The sequence below is a fragment of the Lissotriton helveticus genome, chromosome 11 (assembly GCF_964261635.1).
Source record: "Lissotriton helveticus chromosome 11, aLisHel1.1, whole genome shotgun sequence".
NCBI lineage: Eukaryota > Metazoa > Chordata > Amphibia > Caudata > Salamandridae > Lissotriton > Lissotriton helveticus.
In genome coordinates this window covers 588,590,836-588,608,701 of record NC_136072.1, presented here as the reverse complement: position 1 = coordinate 588,608,701, position 17,866 = coordinate 588,590,836, and the positions used below count along the sequence as shown (strand labels likewise).

The 17,866-nt window shown below is 47.2% G+C and overlaps 1 protein-coding gene across 2 annotated transcripts in view; it reads left to right on the top strand.

Moving 5' to 3' along the window:
• Positions 1 to 17,866, top strand: part of PHYHIP (phytanoyl-CoA 2-hydroxylase interacting protein) — a 268,673-nt gene that overhangs the window by 203,279 nt on the left and 47,528 nt on the right. For both annotated transcript variants that reach the window (XM_078665588.1, XM_078665589.1), the window contains exon 3: positions 6,655 to 6,829. In XM_078665588.1, the coding sequence (XP_078521714.1) occupies positions 6,655 to 6,829 (175 nt within the window). The remainder of the gene's footprint in view (positions 1 to 6,654; positions 6,830 to 17,866) is intronic.

The window sequence follows — 17,866 nt, the reverse complement described above, 5'->3', positions numbered from 1 at the left end:
TTTCTATCTCACTATCTCACTCTCTCACTTTCACTACCTCACTCTCTCTCCATCACTACCTACCTCACTCACTCTCTCTAACTAACTCACTCTATCACTCTCACTACCTCACTCTCTCAACATCACTACTCCACTAAATCTATCTCACTAACTCACAACTCACTCTATCAAAGCCTCAATACCTCACTCACTCGCTACCTCAATCTCTATCTCACTACCTCACAACTTCACTCTCTCTCTCTAACTCAATACCTCACTCTCTCTATATCTCACTACCTCACACTCTCTTTCTATCTCACTAATTCACTTTCAATATCTCTTTCACTACCTCACTCTCTCTCCAGCTCACTACCTCACAACCTCACTCTCTATTTCTATCTCACTACCTCTAACAACACTATCCCTCACAAACTCACTCTTGGACTACCTCACTCTCTCTGTCTCTCACTACCTCACTCTCTATCTACCTCACTCTCTCTCTCACTACCTCACTCTCTCTACCTCACTACTCCACTCTATCAATCTCACTACCTCACTATATCACAACTTCTCTCTCTCAAAACGTAACTACCTCACTCTCTCACTACCCCACTCTATATCTCACTACCTCACAACTTCACTCTCTCTCTCTCTAACTCACTACCTCACTCGCTCTCTATCTCACTACCTCACTCTCTCTCTTTCTATCTCACTAACTCACTTTCACTCTCTCACTACCTCACTCTCTCTCTATCTCACTACCTAACAACATCACTCTCTGTTTTTATCCCACTACCTCAAAACATCCCTCTCCCTCACTAACTCACTCTTTCACTACCTCACTCTCTCTCACTACCTCACTCACTATCTACCTCACTCTCTCTCTCACTACCTCACTCTATCTCTATTTCACTACCTCACTCTCTCTCTCTATCTCACTACCTCACTCTATCTCTATCTCACTACCTCACTCTCTCTCTGCTAATGCAATAGGTCTCGCATATGCAAGCAAATAAGCTATTGCCAATACAAATGACAATGCCATTTATTTAGGGATACAGAAAAAAAAAATAATGAGCAATGCCAATAGCTCTACCTATAATATTGCCAAGACCATTGCATTGTAAATGCTTGTTCATGAAGCGGCGATGCCTCTACATTGGGCAGGCAATAGCGGCAGTGTCGATGCACCAGTCCTCTTTGGACACGACAAATGGCTGTGGGGCAGCACAGCGTGTGGGGTCTGCTTCCTTGTCACCATTGTAGTGTTCTGGGCCCTAGACCCGCATAGCATTTAATAACAACACGGACATTGGTATACAGCACGTGCACTCGGGCCCTTTTATTAACAGGGTCACCTGACAGGTGACACCGGTCGGTGTTGGATGAGTTTGAGGTGGGTGTAAGGCGAGCCCTTGTGGAGTGGCTAGAAACAAACTACATGTCCAGCAGGACACTACGGCCCCGAGGTTTAAAAAAAAAGGGAAATATTGGTGCACTTTCCAACGCATTCTGTTCCAGCTGCACCTGGGTCATTCAGTTGTAACATTAAAAGTGCAGCTAAGAGGAAAGCTACTGGAACTTTCGGTTTACTTCTGCTGTTTATGTCTCTTAGTATCTTGTTCGACCTGTTCATTTTATGCTACTCAAAATCGATAATAAAAAAAAGAAGTGCAGATACGTGCGTGAAATAACAACGCGAATATATGTGAACACCCACAGATGTACTTCATTTGCATTGCATTTTCCCGACTACCTACTTATATCTCCTTAAATACTCCCCTGAGAACACCCCCTACTTCCCTCCCAAGTGCCGCTTAGGAACATGGAAAATGTGCAGGCGAACCGCAATTTCTGAATAAGTAGTGAAATTTCAGGTTAGTAAATGGCGCCTTTGCATGTAAAACTGTCTCTGTAACTAAGCTGTCATTATTGCATGCAGTGTCAGACGTCTTCCATTGTAAGTGAATGAGTTAAGCTCGGAAAAAGCTTTGTGAATGTGTCCCACGCACGCTCGATGTCGCGAGGTTCTTTTCTGAGAGGATTGTGCTCCTGAAAGGCCTGCTGGGCTGGGTCAGAGTGACTGAACACGTGTTGCTGAAATTGGTAGACTTTTTGAAGGACCAGTCAGTGGGTGAGACAGGCCCCTTGAACTAGGTGCCCCCCACTCGGGGTCATTACAAACAGTGTCTACTGTCCTGGGCGTTTCAATTATAAATCATTGATTTCAAGATTGTTAGTCTAATTGTTGATTGGAAGCAAAACATGACTACAACACCCAGAATTCATTAGGCTACCACACAAATGTTCAGGGCTGGAAACTGTGTCTGTAATGCCCTGGCGTCAGCTAGTCACGCTAGCTAGGACTGGCACAGTTATGTGTATGTCAGGATATTGCTGACATATGAATTGCTAACACCCAGTCCTACCTGCCTTTCAGAGGGACTGGTATGTCGGAGGCTCTTCCAATCTTCTCAGTGAACCTCAGGCCACCACTGCCCTCTGTTGGGAGCTGGGTGATGTGACATATCACTGCTTTCCCCAGTGATGGAGACCATCATTTGGGACCAGCTTTTAGAAGGATACATAGTTTCCATGGAGATGCACTTCCTCCCCTCTCTCTCTCTCACGAATAAGTCATTTTTGTTCCGACACTTTGAGGTTCTACGTTGCCTTGGAAACGGGCCTACTCATTGGAGGTGAATTCCACGAGGCCCACTCATGGCAGTCACGCGGATAACAGCTGTGGAAGAGGGTAGGGCACCAGTGGGTGGCAATGAAACCCATATGGGAGGGAGGATGCTATGTCGCCATTGTCTTTATATGTTGGGTGCTAGCCTGCAATATGAAAAATATTTGAAACCTGGACCCACATGCCTGTCATCTGTCTGCTGTTGATACCATGCCTGCCACGCTGATGCCAGGCTTGCTGCCTGGAGATGAGGATATGGACTCAAACTGTATTATCCTGCCAAAGACATTGATCATAAGACACTGTCCATTTTAGACAGTCCCCCTAGGAAGACTGGACTCGTGAGTTATTCACAGATTCAAACGTAGAGAGAGCAGTTTCCAAAATGTGCAATCAACTCAAAAAGTTTAGGTGTCGTCTACACAGCGCTTGCTAAAGTTCTTGTAAACAAAAAAAGCTTAAAATGGGCTTAGAATCCTGCCATTTCTTACCTTTACTTACTATTTATTGGCTTCCACGTCACTCTAGTTTTCTTTCTTCTTATTGTTCAGCACCTCCTCTTCCTTACCTCCAGTTTCCTCCTGGAACTTTGTATGTGGCCCTGCCGTGGAGCATGGACCAAGTACATCTTCCTGTCTGCAGCCAATGTCTATCCACTGACCGCAGGCTCCTAAGGGTACTCTTTTTTACTTTGTTACATGCACTCTTAGTGCTTGGGTCTGCAGTCCTTCTTTCTCACCCCCGCCCTTCTGCCCCTGTTACTGCTCCCTCTCTCGTGTTGCTTTCCTCCCGCTGTTGTTGTTTCTTCCCCCACCCCTCCCGCTCTCCATTCTGTGTACCACACCTTGCCCTCCTCCCACTGTCGTTTGTTACCCCAGCCACCTGCCCTCCTCCTGCTGTCCGTTGTTTGTTCTGTTGGTCATGGGATATGGAGCTCTTCAAGGACATTCGTGGAGAATACTTAAGGGATAAGGTTTTATTGGGCTTGTTTCTTTGTTTAACTCTTCCCCTTCTTTTCCGTTTGTTTAAGAAAGGATGGAGGGATGCATTATATTCTCCCTTTATCACTCCTTTTCCCATTCACTGCCTTCCCTAGTATATTCTACCTTGGAACGGTTATGTCAGCGGGGTTGAAATATGTGACTCTCGTATTGTACAGTGTTCCTACTATCAAATATATTTTTATTTCCCACAACTTGAATGAGTGGTTCATTCCTGTATTCTATTACTGTTATTCTTTAGTAACTAAAAAAGTAACTAAAAAAAAACTATTTTTGAACGATGGTGCTATTGTAAACAATTCGACGCAATCACAGTTTAGTCAAAACATGCCCAGCATGCAGTGGCAGCTGGCAAGTACGTAAAGGGGGAGAGAGGGCGTGCGTGTGCAGAATAAAATAAAAATGTATAAAAACATACCTGAACGTGACATGACATCCTCCGCTACTCTTCGCGCCACCAGAACAGAAAGCAGGAACTCCCTTGACCTATCGGGGAGCTGCTCTCATGCGGCATGACAGCAGCTCCCTGATAGGAGGGAGCGGCCTCACTTGGTGCTCCATAGTGCTGTAAGAGCTGTTTAAAGTGCGCACGTGTGGCTGGGCGTCGCAAGACGGCGGCCAAAAAGACATGCGCACTTTAAACAGTGCCATACCAGCCCACCCTCCTCCCTGCTGAGTGACATGCTGCTGTTACTCAGCATCGGCCCGCCCCTGACACTGTTCGGGACAGGGAAGAAAAATAAAATGGTAGTAAATTACCATTTTATTTTTCTGGGGTTGGGGGGGATTTTAAGTGGGGTAACACTCCTCCGCTCCAATGGAGAAGCCGCCACTGCCAGCATGACACCCTATGTCTGTCTTTTGTATTTTGCTTTTGAGGCTGGCTGGTGTAAATGAGATCCCGCCCCACTGTCAACATCAACTGGTTACGCTTAAGCCGTCTGAGCCTGTGGCCAGAGTGGGACAAACTGATCTGCTTAAAGTGCACTATTGTTTATTTTCAACAGCTGGACAATGATCTCGTCCGTGCCTTTTGTTTTTACAAATATGCAAATGGTAGCTATCCGGCTGCACCATGTGGAAGCGATGGTCATTTGACATGGCCTGCCTTTTATCAAAATAGAATCTCTGAACATATTCCATTATTTTTTATCACAGTTAAGAAGTTGTTGTCCACATTAGGAAGGCATCAGTTTTGTTATCTTTGTTGAGTACAAAAATTATATTAATAAGTTGTATAATATTCAACACGTTTTTCCCCTATCCCCTGCGCTCCTCCTGCAATCAGTTGCTTGTTCCCCCACACCTCCACCGTCCTCCAGCTGTCCATTGCTTGCCCTCCACACTGCACCCAGGCTGCATTTGCATGCTTAAAGTAAAAAAGAATTCTGATGCCTTAGAAAAATTTCGAGAGGCAATCAGCTAATCATCTAAATATGGGAATAGTCCAATACATTCTGAATGAACTGCCAACCACAGGGGACAATTTATGACGGTGCCTTGGAGCTGATACTAAACTTGAACATGGAAGTGATTGCTCTCTCCACAGAAACAAAAGAACTTCTGAGAGCTTCTGTGAACATGGAAATAAGCATACTCTAGGTCTATCGAAATTATGAGATTTTTGTATTGTGGTCCTTGAGTGTTTACACCGGGATTGCAATTATAAGTGGTTTGATGTTTATTGCACCCTATAATTACCAGATCTGATAACGTTTGTGCCCAACGTTAAATTCCTGCAGGTCAAAGCTGCTGGAAATACATGGGGTAAATGGTCCATTATTTACTGGCATATGCATATTTTGGTAAGCACTAAAATATGCATATTATTGCCGCAAAAGTTGCAAGAGGAGATCATTATTGCACTCAATACTCGTAAACCACGTCAGTGTCGATTTTTATGGGGTACAGTAATTATTGCATCAGACTCTGCCACTCGTGATCTGGCCCTGGAGTTTTAATGATTTTGAAAATAAAAACCTAAGGTGGATAACAACCTGAAAATCTCTATTCTGTAACAAAGACATTCTGGGTCAGTTGCTTCTAAGGATGCCCCATGGATATCATAGGACTTGTTTCTATCACCGGTACAGGGCGTGGGGATTTGATTCTCATGGGTGTACTGTTTGTAGACATCTCACGCCCACTTCCCTGTGGTGATGCAAGGTTTGAGGATTGAATCCCAAGCATAAACTCCCTATGGGCATATTCCCTCTGGTGATCCCAGGTTCTCCTTCAAGATGGAGAAGGTAGACCACTGGGTACAAACCCAGTGGAGATGGAATACTTCATTTTACCTGCAGTTGGGTACATATAAGTGATGCCAGTTATAGGGATCTATTCTCTACAGATATCTAGAGGAATGTTTCTTTGGTTGTGCAGGAACTAGACAGTCTCTGATAGAGGTGCAGAGGCAGGCAAGTGCTAGAGGCTTCATGTCATGGCGACCATGGGTATGACCTCTTGCAACGGTGCACTTCTTTTTGGATGAATTCCAGGTATATATTCCCCTGGAAAATCTTAAAGAAGGGATTCAGATTCTTGTCCCAAATAAACAAGTGTTTTAAGAATTTATCATGATCCTAGTTCATCAAACCAAGATTAGCGATGAGGTAGATTGGGTCAGGTGCCCCAACGGGTAAATTCTGAAAGAAGAAACCAGGAGGCATCAATTTGTTTCCCTCTTATTATTGGAATTGTAAGGCCCAAGGCTCCAAATACATTTAACAGTTCAAACACAGCACCCATATTCACAGTAATCTAACCCCGGGCTCTGTTAATATCTACTGACTTCTTCCCTCTAACCTTAGGTTCTGGATTAGCGTGCTATTCTCCTCAATTCCACAATGCGTGTGTTGTAAGCTGTATAAATGCAATTTAAATTTGCCATTACAATGTTAAGGCCAGAGGATGGTGAGAATATTCTGATCTTCATGCCTTCCATGTCTGATACTTTCTGGATTTTCTGTCTTTTGAACACAGGACGTTCCTACAAAGCTGGTGGCTAAGGCTGTCCCTCTGCCCATGACGGTTAGAGGCCATTGGTTCCTGAGCCCAAGGACGGAGTACACAGTGGCTGTACAGACTGCAGTGAAGCAAAGTGATGGTGAATATACCGTCTCGGGTTGGAGTGAAACCATAGAATTTTGTACTGGTGGTGAGTATGTTTTTTTTACATATCACTAAGCAAGGAGAATTAGTTGATCTAACTGATCCATTTTGTGTAACCTACCACCTTGCGTATTCCTGGAGCCAGTGCGAACCACAAACACGCTCCAATGTTACATGTCCTGCCCCTGTGTGATCTAGTGTGATCCATGAGCAGGCACGGTATCAAGGATGTTTGTATGCCATGCTCTGGTGAAGTTACAAGACGCTTACTACAAAACAATACACTAAGTCTTCTATCGAGACTGGAGCGCATACTGATGACAGAGGCTGACAGCTGAGTATTGAATTTGATAATTCTCCGTATAAGAATTACATAGGCCTAACAGCATAAGGAGGCTCTGGGTGCTTCAGACGGTGTCCGTCCTGATTCACTCAGAAGCGGCCGCTCCACCACGCTCCCTGGCCACTTAAGTATCTGTGCTTTGACAGCAGCGCGCATTGCTTGGTTATTTGCATCTCCTGTGACGCTTTAAAGCCCATTTCCTCTGTGCATCATTTGTCTCGTAGCGCTTCATAGAAATCAGCTGTTTGATTGCCATAATTACATGCGAAGTGCCTGCTGCATATCGTAAGCCTCGCTTTGTATTTAAAAGAACATATTCATCAGCGCGCTTTATAATCTTAGCGCTTGATTGCTCCCAGTGCCCACTGCTGTAACTTTATTCGTCCTGCTCCTGGAATCTTCGTGTTTATCCTGCGGCCATTTTACTGTTTGTTGTTCTGCCTCCTGGCCCGTCTGTACACCCCGCCCCCCACCTCACAGCTGACCCTCCCTCCCACGAGTAGATCTGGAGTGTCCTGCCTAGTGAAGCGCTGTGTCCGTCCTGATTCACTCAGAAGCGGCCGCTCCACCACGCTCCCTGGCCACTTAAGTATCTGTGCTTTGACAGCAGCGCGCATTGCTTGGTTATTTGCATCTCCTGTGACGCTTTAAAGCCCATTTCCTCTGTGCATCATTTGTCTCGTAGCGCTTCATAGAAATCAGCTGTTTGATTGCCATAATTACATGCGAAGTGCCTGCTGCATATCGTAAGCCTCGCTTTGTATTTAAAAGAACATATTCATCAGCGCGCTTTATAATCTTAGCGCTTGATTGCTCCCAGTGCCCACTGCTGTAACTTTATTCGTCCTGCGCCTGGAATCTTCGTGTTTATCCTGCGGCCATTTTACTGTTTGTTGTTCTGCCTCCTGGCCCGTCTGTACACCCCGCCCCCGCCTCACAGCTGACCCTCCCTCGCCCCTCCCCTTCCACTATCCACATATGACAGATGCAATCGCGTGCAGCGTCCACGCGCAGCGGTCGCGCCGAAGGTGCGCCAAAGGTAAGCCCGTCTTCACCCGTCCGCGCCTGGACCGCGCCCAGCGCCCGTCCCCCTGCCCTATGCCGCTCCCAACCCCCCAGAGTCACTTATGATGCCACTACTCGCCTCGCCCTCAACGCCGGACGCACCCCACATTGCTGCGAAGCTACCCCAGGACGTACCCACGGCCCATTCTCCTGCCTCTCCTGTAAGTTCAACTGCTTCAGAACCCTCACCAAACACACTTCCTCCACACTCAGCTCCGAACCCAACGACTTGAAATGCATCCTACTGAACACCCGCTCGGTCCACAGACACGCAACCGAACTCTGGGACCTAATCGACACTGCGTCACCTGACATCGCCTTCCTCACTGAAACATGGATGAATGCATCTTCTGCCCCCGACATCGCCATAGCCATACCGGACACTTACAAGATCATTCGAAAAGACCGCACCGATCAAACTGGAGGAGGCATCGCCATCGTCCATAGAAACACCATCAAAATTACAACCAGCTCTGACGACAATCTTGCAACCGCCGAACACCTCCACTTTCAGATCCACACCGACCCCAGGACCACCCTCAGAGGAACCCTCATCTACAGGCCCCCAGGCACCCGATCTCAATTCAGCGACGACATCACTGACTTCGTCAGCCCGCACGCCCTCGCCTCCGAGAACTACATTCTTCTAGGAGACCTCAACTACCACCGTGACAACATTCTCGACAACAACACCACCACCCTCCTGGACAACCTGTCCAATCTCGGACTCAAACAACTTGTTGACACCCCCACTCACACAGCCGGACACATGCTCGACCCTATCTTCACCTCCAGCAAGCACATCTCCTTCGATCACACTACAGCTCTCCACTGGACGGATCACAGCTGTGTTCACTTCAGCTACAAAACAACCCTGACCCACAACCGTCCACAACCCATTCCCCGAAGAAAATGGAACAAAATCACCACCGACCAACTCCTCGCATCACTCAGCCAAAACACTCCCACCCTAACAACGGACCCAGACCAAGCGGCCACAAACCTCAGGCAATGGATTACCCACAGTGCGGACGAACTAGCACCCCTGAAAAAACACCAGTTGAAATCATTCAGCAAAAGGGCTCCCTGGTTCAATGATGACCTTAAAAAATCCAAGAAGACATGCCGCACCCTGGAGAAGATTTGGAGAAAAGAACCAACCTCAGACAACATGGCCTCCCTCAAGACAGCCACCCGCAAACACCACCAACTGATTCGATCCGCCAAGAAATCAGCACTTAAGGACCGTCTCGACAACAATTCTCATAACAGCAAGGAACTCTTCAATATCCTCAAAGAATTCACCAACCCTCCCGCAGCATCCAACGACATCACTAACTCCCAAGACCTCTGTGATGCGCTATCCTCCTTCTTCTACAACAAAATTGCCGACATCCACAACAGCTTCAAGAATATTCCCAATGACCAACTCACCCCACCCCCTTCTGATCCCACCCCTGCAACTAACTACCTCAACTCCTGGAACCCAATCACCATTGAAGATACCATTCGTCTCATGAACTCAATCCACTCTGGCTCACCTTCTGACCCCTGTCCCCACTACATCTTCAACAAAGCTGACTCCATCATCGCTCCCCAACTCCGCGATGTCATCAACTGCTCCTTCAACTCCGCCACCTTTCCAGAAATATGGAAACACGCCGAACTCAGCGCCCTTCTGAAAAAACCAACTGCAGACCCATCAGAACTGAAAAACTACCGACCCATTTCCCTCCTCCCTTTCCCGGCCAAAGTCATCGAGAAAGCCGTCAACAGCCAACTCGCAGCCTTCCTTGAATCCAACAACTCCCTGGATCCCTCACAGAACGGCTTTCGAGCCAAACACAGCACCGAAACCGCCCTCATTGCGGCGACCGACGACATCCGAGCACTCCTGGACAACGGTGAAACAGTGGCCCTCATTCTACTCGACCTCTCCGCCGCCTTCGACACTGTCTGTCACAACACCCTCATACAACGCCTCAACAACATCGGCATACAAGGAAAAGCCTTGGACTGGATCATCTCGTTCCTAGCCGGGAGAACCCAGAGAGTCCAACTCCCCCCTTTCTACTCAGAGCCCACCGAAGTCATCTGCGGCGTACCTCAAGGCTCCTCACTCAGTCCCACCCTCTTCAACGTCTACATGAGTCCCCTCGCCTCCATCGCACGTCAACACAACCTCAACATCATCTCCTACGCCGACGACACCCAGCTAATCCTTTCCCTCACCAAAGACCCCAACACCACCAAAAACAACCTTCACGAAGGGATGAAAGAAGTAGCCGAATGGATGAAACAGAGCCGATTAAAACTCAACTCAGACAAAATGGAGGTGCCCATCCTTGGATCCTCCCCCTCAGCTTGGGACGACTCCTGGTGCCCTTCCGCTTTGGGATCAGCGCCCACACCCACAGACCATGCACGTAACCTTGGCTTCATTCTAGACTCCTCTCTCTCAATGTCCAGACAAGTCAACGCCGTATCGTCCTCCTGCTTCAACGTCCTTCGCATTCTCAAAAAGATCTTCCGCTGGATCCCCCTCGAAACAAGAAAGACTGTCACCCATGCACTGGTCACGAGTCGACTGGACTATGGCAACACACTCTACGCTGGAATTACAACAAAATTGCAGAAAAAGCTCCAGCGCATCCAAAACGCATCAGCGAGACTCATATTAGACATCCCGCGCCAAGAGCACATCACCGGTCACTTAAAAAACCTCCACTGGCTTCCCGTCAACAAAAGAATTACTTTCCGCCTTCTTACCCACGCACACAAGGCCCTTTATAATCTAGGACCCGAATGCCTCAACACCCGACTGTCCTTCTACTATCCCACCCGCCAACTAAGATCATCCAATCAAGCCCTCGCCGCAGTCCCGCGCATCCGAAAAACCACCATGGGTGGCAGATCCTTCTCCTTCCTGGCTGCCAAGACCTGGAACTCACTCCCCACCCACCTCCGCCTTACTCAGAATCACATCTCCTTCAGAAAAGAACTGAAAACTTGGCTATTCGATAAACAGTGAACCCCTCCCTCTAGCGCCTTGAGACCCTCTGGGTGAGTAGTGCGCTTTATAAATGCCTGAACTTGAACTTGAACTTGAGACCATTCTTGAGGGAAGTGGGGGTAATGACAGGCAAGGGAAAACTTAAAGACAGAATAGTTGAATGCAATAGGTACACAAATAAGAACAAAAAGAACAACCTTCAGTGAAATTTGTGTATTGAAGTTAGAACTCACACTCAGGTTCGTGCACGTGGAGTGGGTTTTAGTACATTACACAAACGCTAATCTTACAGGGGAAACTGGTTTTGAAGCTGCACCAAACACAACGTAAAACAACAAAAACAGCACATGATGCAGTCACAGTTTACCCAATCTGCCTCACACAAAAGGTACCCATAAGTCAAAAAGTGTGAGGTGAACATACATTGATAAACAATCTAACAACACTGGACCAAGATCCCAGCAACAGAGGTGTAAAACTACACAGAACATTGCAATGACAGTAAGCCAGCCCACAAACAAATGCAGGTACGAAAACTAACAGGCCTTTGAATGGGATAACAGATTGCAAACCTGCAGACTCTCTAATACACATATAGGACCTCGAAGTAAATCTATTTACAGAGGTACATAGAAGAATCAACATGGAAACACATTTCATGTGGAAGCCACACGGCATAATTGTTGAGGCTGTTGCAGTCCAGCTGCACACAAACTGGGACAGGCAAGACAAGCCAGAACTAAACACGATTCCCATGCAAAAGACACATCTGTTAAGTGATATATGGAATAGAGGATTTAGGTGCCCAAGGAGACGGGACCAGACATGTCATCCAGCTGGCCTGGGGCACAGTGATCGCATACAAGGATCAAGCTTATAAAAGGCAGACAGATCAGCTATCAGTGGCTCCTGCAGCTCCTGCAGCTCCTGCAGCTCGGGGGGAGGGCCTTCAGGGGCCTCCAAAGTCCAATTAACATCTGTGATATATGGGAGACTCAGGGGCCCATCTTCACATTCTGCAGGGGGGTCCCATCATTTTGTGTTACGCCATTGTCAGACCTAGAAGTAATCTCCCCAGTGACCCGCTGATAGGACAACGGACCAAATTGTCAAGCGACTCAGAAATGAGACACAATCTAGCTGCAAATGGCCATGAAGATGTAACTGAGAATCCAGCAAGAAAGAAAAACACAAAGGACTCAGCTTCAAAGGAACACAATGATCAGGCTCAGGAATTGATTGGTCAAAGACATAAGTATGATATATGTACAGGGCTCATTTGGCCATGGACGCATGTTTCAGACACATTTCCCAGCTGCCTGGTACAAAGAGAACAGACACTATCATTTCTTGATCTGGGACCCAAAAATCCAACATAGGACCAACCGACCAGGAACATATAGATTGAATATAGGCAACACAGGCACACAGTTTTCATGCAGTGCGCTTTTGCACCGTACAACGGGGTGCAATAATTCCAGAGTAATACAACACAGCGCAAATAGGTGAGCTGCGTTACTCTGCCCTAGGGAGGCATTCCATAGGTGGTGCGTGAGGGTTCCCTTGCAAAACCCATAGATTTTAATGCATTCCCAGGTTTACCATAAGTGGTAGACCTGTGAATGCACCAAAACTGCTACACCTCCCTAGGTGTGGCAAAAAGGGGAGAAATATCTTTATTTTTTCCTCGTTAGGTCTCGGCTATACAGCGCAGGCGCTGTCTCAAAAAAAATGTGCTGTGTTTAATCTGTGGGCTTCAGCCCACCCACAGGCTTCCCATTTGCTCACTACATCATCTGTCTCATATTCTTTGTCACCATTTGTCCCTGGCATGCATTGTCATGCCTCTTCTTGTATTTAGTGGTACGAAAGGGGGTGGTGATGGACGGAGCATCTGAACCAATCAAACACTCACACCCAGTCAACAGATCTGGTTTTAATCCATCACCGTTCTTTAGCCCACTCTGCCACCCCAGTTCAGACATGGCCATATGCAAATCAGTCTCACCCTGTGCCTCATGGGAACAGTCCAGCCCGAACTGCCAAGCCATGCCTTCCCTGGACCGGAAACAAGCTTCCGAGGACCGGTTTCTGGCATTTCAGCCGTCTTCAGCCCGGCTTGCTTAAATCCAGTGGCATCTTCTTGTATTTAGCCCTCCCCCAGAGCATGGACCAAGTACTTGTGAACATCCACTGCTCCTGCTTTTACGACCATTTTAGGACTTACTTTTTTCTTTCTTTTTCAGCACTCTACACTGTGCTTGTGCTGTTACCAGCTTCGTCTCCTCCCACCCGCCCTCATGCCCCGTCCACAGATCTCCCCCATCCTGTCACTGCTTTCACCCCATCATTGCTGCTTTCCATGTCCCCCACCTCCTCCCTACCATCTCTGCTTGCTCCCTCGCGCCTCCCAGTGCTTGCCGTGTCCACAAATCACCCCCTTCCTTGACCCTGTCACTGCTTTAAACCCCAATTGTAGGCAGTTTTATTCTAGTGAGTGATGGTGTTCTACCTTTTAATGTCCTGTTAGTGTATAGCTGACGTACTAATTGGAGCATGTGTGCACGGTTGCTATTTCTTGGCACACGTGTAGTCTATGTTTATTTTTCACGTGTGTTGGTGCTAGATGTGTATGTGTGTTTACACCATATATGGTCATTCAACAATGGTGTTTATGGCTGGAAAATCAGACCTCAAGTGAATCAGGCATGCGTTATCCTAGGGCATGTCAGAGCTTCTAAAGTACCTGTGTCTTCTGCTGAAATTATATAGCCATGTTTCTATTGTGCAAAATGATTGAACTGTTTGTGTCTCACGTTTTTGCCTATCATTTCATAGGATGGGACTCTATTTTTTGAAATGTCGCCCTTCAGGACGTTTTCTTACTTTTTCCACATTCATTGGTGAAGTGTTTCCATGCACTATTGTTGTTTAACTTGAATTCTCTTCAAAGGAGACTGGCTGAGTCTTGATGTCATCAAGGTCTTACTGACCCTCAGTGTCCATTGCAAAGTAGTCCTTTCACTGTGGTTGCCGATGTGATGTATTTCCTCTTGTTCCCTACTGTAAACCAGTCTAACACTGTGATTCTTTCATTTTTTGTGCGCAGTTTTATACAGTGCCAACACCACCCGAAGGTAGTGTAGCACTTTACATAAGCACCAGCTACTTTTATGTGTAGTTTTATATAGCACCAACACCATACGAAGGTATTGCATTGCTTTACATTAGCACCATTTGCTTTACACAAGGATACATTAATTTTTCTAGGCACGGGGAGATGAAGTGATTTGCCCAGAATCAAGGATGTTAAGCCGACGTCGAAACTCGAACGCGGTTTCACAGTGTCATAGTCGGCAGTTGTACAGGATGCAAGAGGTTGCCACGTCGTCTTCCTAGCCACTGCCTCAGTTCCACATTCTGTGATTATGGCAAAACACTTAGGGCCTGATTACAAGTTTGGCGGACAGTGTTACTCCATCACAAACGGGCATTAAACAGTATGCATTGTAGATCTTTCGGGTTGTGGGTGGTAGTGGCGAGGGTTCCTGTGTTGCACAAGAAGCTACAGTGGCGGCAATTGAAGGGGCCTTTAGTAGGTCATGGGGTGAGAGGCAGAAGTTGGGGTCCAAGGTGAGGAGCTCGGTGGTGGAGTATCGGAGGCTGTTTGAAGGACAAGGGTTCCTGCCGGCGGGCGCGGTCCAGGCGCATATGAGCCCAGATGGGCTTGCCTTTGGCACACCAGTGGCCCGCCCGCTGCGCGTGTCCACTGCGTGGTCGTGCTGCATCCTCCATTACATAGGTACTGCGAGGGGGCGGGGTGCTGGGTTGTGGGGAGTGGGAAATGAGCAGCAGAGCAGGCAGCGCAAGAGCAAACAATATCACACAATTACACAGCAGCACAAATTACTGGGGAAAACAGTGCAAGTACAGGCTGAGCAGCCAGGAAAAAAGGCTGGCTAATACAGTGGGTATGGGATGACACAAAGGGATCTCAAAGGGATACAATCTTGCAAATGAACCGTGTGGGAGCAGCGGTGATCGTGGGAGGTCAGCGAGTCACACGCAGCAGGAAAGGGATCTCTGGTGGCTAGGGGGAGCTGGTGCTAGGACCTGCTTTAACAGTTAAATATTGGAAGCTCTCTGTTATGGGATGTAGTCGAGTCATGACCACCTTCCAGTATTCCACTGTAATTTGGCATGCCCATATCATATGGCTAAAGTTTGTGTCTGCCTCTCCGCACCTTGGGTGTTTACTTGCCCTGTCCAGGTAAGTCTTCCCCATGTTTAGAAGTGTCAATTAAATTTTATTGCGTGAAAGGGAGAGATCGGAAATGTTCCTTATGTAAAAAGATATGGTGCATTTCTGATCTCTCCTTGCGGTAGTGCAGTCTGTGCTGCCTAGCACCAATGCAGACACCCTAGCACCATGGTGCAAGGGTGTCTGTGTTACGGGCAGGCTTGTTTTTGTGCATGAAGGGACACCTTCTGCACAGAAGCGATCCTTAGAGGCATAGTCCTCTTTCTCTGAGAGCTGCAGAATGCAGCACACGTGGAAAGAGCACTTAACGAGTAGAAATAAAGATATTTCTCCTCCTTACACCTCTGTCAGGTAGGCACACCATTGTGGTGCAAACCCAGGTTTAAAAATCTGGGTTTGCATCAAAATACATGGGTGGATGCATGGGAATGCCCATGCTCCATCCATGTAACGCCTACCCAACGCAAAGTAACACAAGGCAGAAAAATGTGCTGCGTTAGCTTATTTGTATGTACTAAACCACGCAAAGCCATGCAGTGGCAAAGTGGCTTTGCTTGGCTTAGTAATTCGCAGTCAAGGACATGTTGCCTTGCGACAACTTGCTTTACACAAGGACAATGCAAGTTCTAAGTACATCTGGCTCAACTTTGTTTGAGTATTGAAGCCATCGAGTTGGTAGACCTGGGTGCTTCTGGGAAGTCTATTCAGATTTCCTGTGCTGTCTGAGCCATTGTAGCATACAGTAAAAAGTGTCCAGATCAGACTCCAAAGCTTTCCTGGGCGCAGCTTACTCAATTATGATGAAGTGATCTCCCCCATCACTCTGCAGCCCTTCTCCCCACTGTATTACTGACTGGGTTTGCTAATATCTTTAAATGGCTGCAAGCACTCCACTTCCATGTCCAGGTCATAGGGTGGCCACTTTATGACCTTTTTAACTACTTTTTCCCTAGTGTTACATATTTGTCTATCCAAGTTAGGCACACCTGCTGGGATCATGTTATCATAGGAAGCTCCGTCAGTAAAGTTGTGCACATGCCAGTTTATTAGTCTGTTTTTTCCGAATTTTGCCCTTCCTCTAGCTAAGGCACCACCACATGAGTTAATTCCGCTGGCAAATAATACTTTTCCAAATTTGCGAGCTCTAGGAGCCCACCTCCCAATTTTGCTTTAGTGCATAGGCAAACTCTGATTCTCTTACTTGCCCCGACCAGTGACCACAAGTAGCCGGTCCAGTTCCTTAAATATATTTTGCCATATGGGAAACATTGAGTTTTGCATGGTATACAAGTGTCTAGGGAGGAAAATTAAGTTGAGCAATGTACTTTGACCCACCACTGCTAATGGTCGGCTATTTCAGGAATTCACAGGATTGTCAAATCCTCAACTACATACACTTCCTATACTGTAAGCCAACTGCTTCTCTTGCTTATTCACCACCTGTATAGGTAACCATATCCAGTGCTTAATTTGAGCTGGCGGTTTCCGGTGCTCGGCATCGGCACTTAATTGTCAGCACCGGTTCTAGTGATAGGCCACCACGTGGTGTCTGTCTGCCTGATTTTGAGTTGAGCACAATAACATGTTTTAATACGTCAATGTATATTAAAGAACAACATTACCTGCCACTCATGCCATTACTATAGGGTGGAGAAGTGTGGCTCACTGGTTAGAGGAGGCAGACCCTGAAGCATAGGTCAGACCCGGGACCAGGGTTCAATTCCCGACGCGGCAGGGTCTTGAGCCCAAATATCCACGGACTCGATAATTCTCGTTTCGGTGCCTACTCGAATCACGGGTTCACACTCTGCAGCTCTGGGCATTAGCCTGCTTAATCTCCACTACGGGCCCCCCGTGGCGGGATGCCTGGCTTTCACCTTGGGGATGCCCATTACGGGTATCTCACAGGGAAAAAGCCAGGACGGGTTCCCAAGGCAAGCGCCGAGATGCCTACGGGTAATCGAGTGCTATATAAGACCGCATAATAATAATAATAACTATAGCTTTGGATGGCCTGGAAAAGGCTGAATTTTCACACTTGTAGGAGTGCGATGGTTAGTAGTTCAATTAGTAATACTACTGGAAGTGCTGGCAGTTGCAATGGGTTCTGCAGGCAGCAGTGCTCTTACGAGAAGGGCCCTGGCACTTTTACAAATTAAGCACTGAACATCTTTTAAGTTCCCAGGAGGTGCTCACATCTGGGCAAGTTGAGTGGAACTTCTCATTGAGAACATGAATGTCTTCTCTATGTTGGCATCCCACCTCTCTGAAGAGTTCAAGGTCTTCCTATAGGGCTGGCATTTATTGCTAGGGTTGCCGCAGGTACTTCTGTGCGTTGTCCATGTACATGGACACTGTGTGGTGCTGCCTGTCAAATTCTTGAGGTTCAGGAACAGTCAGC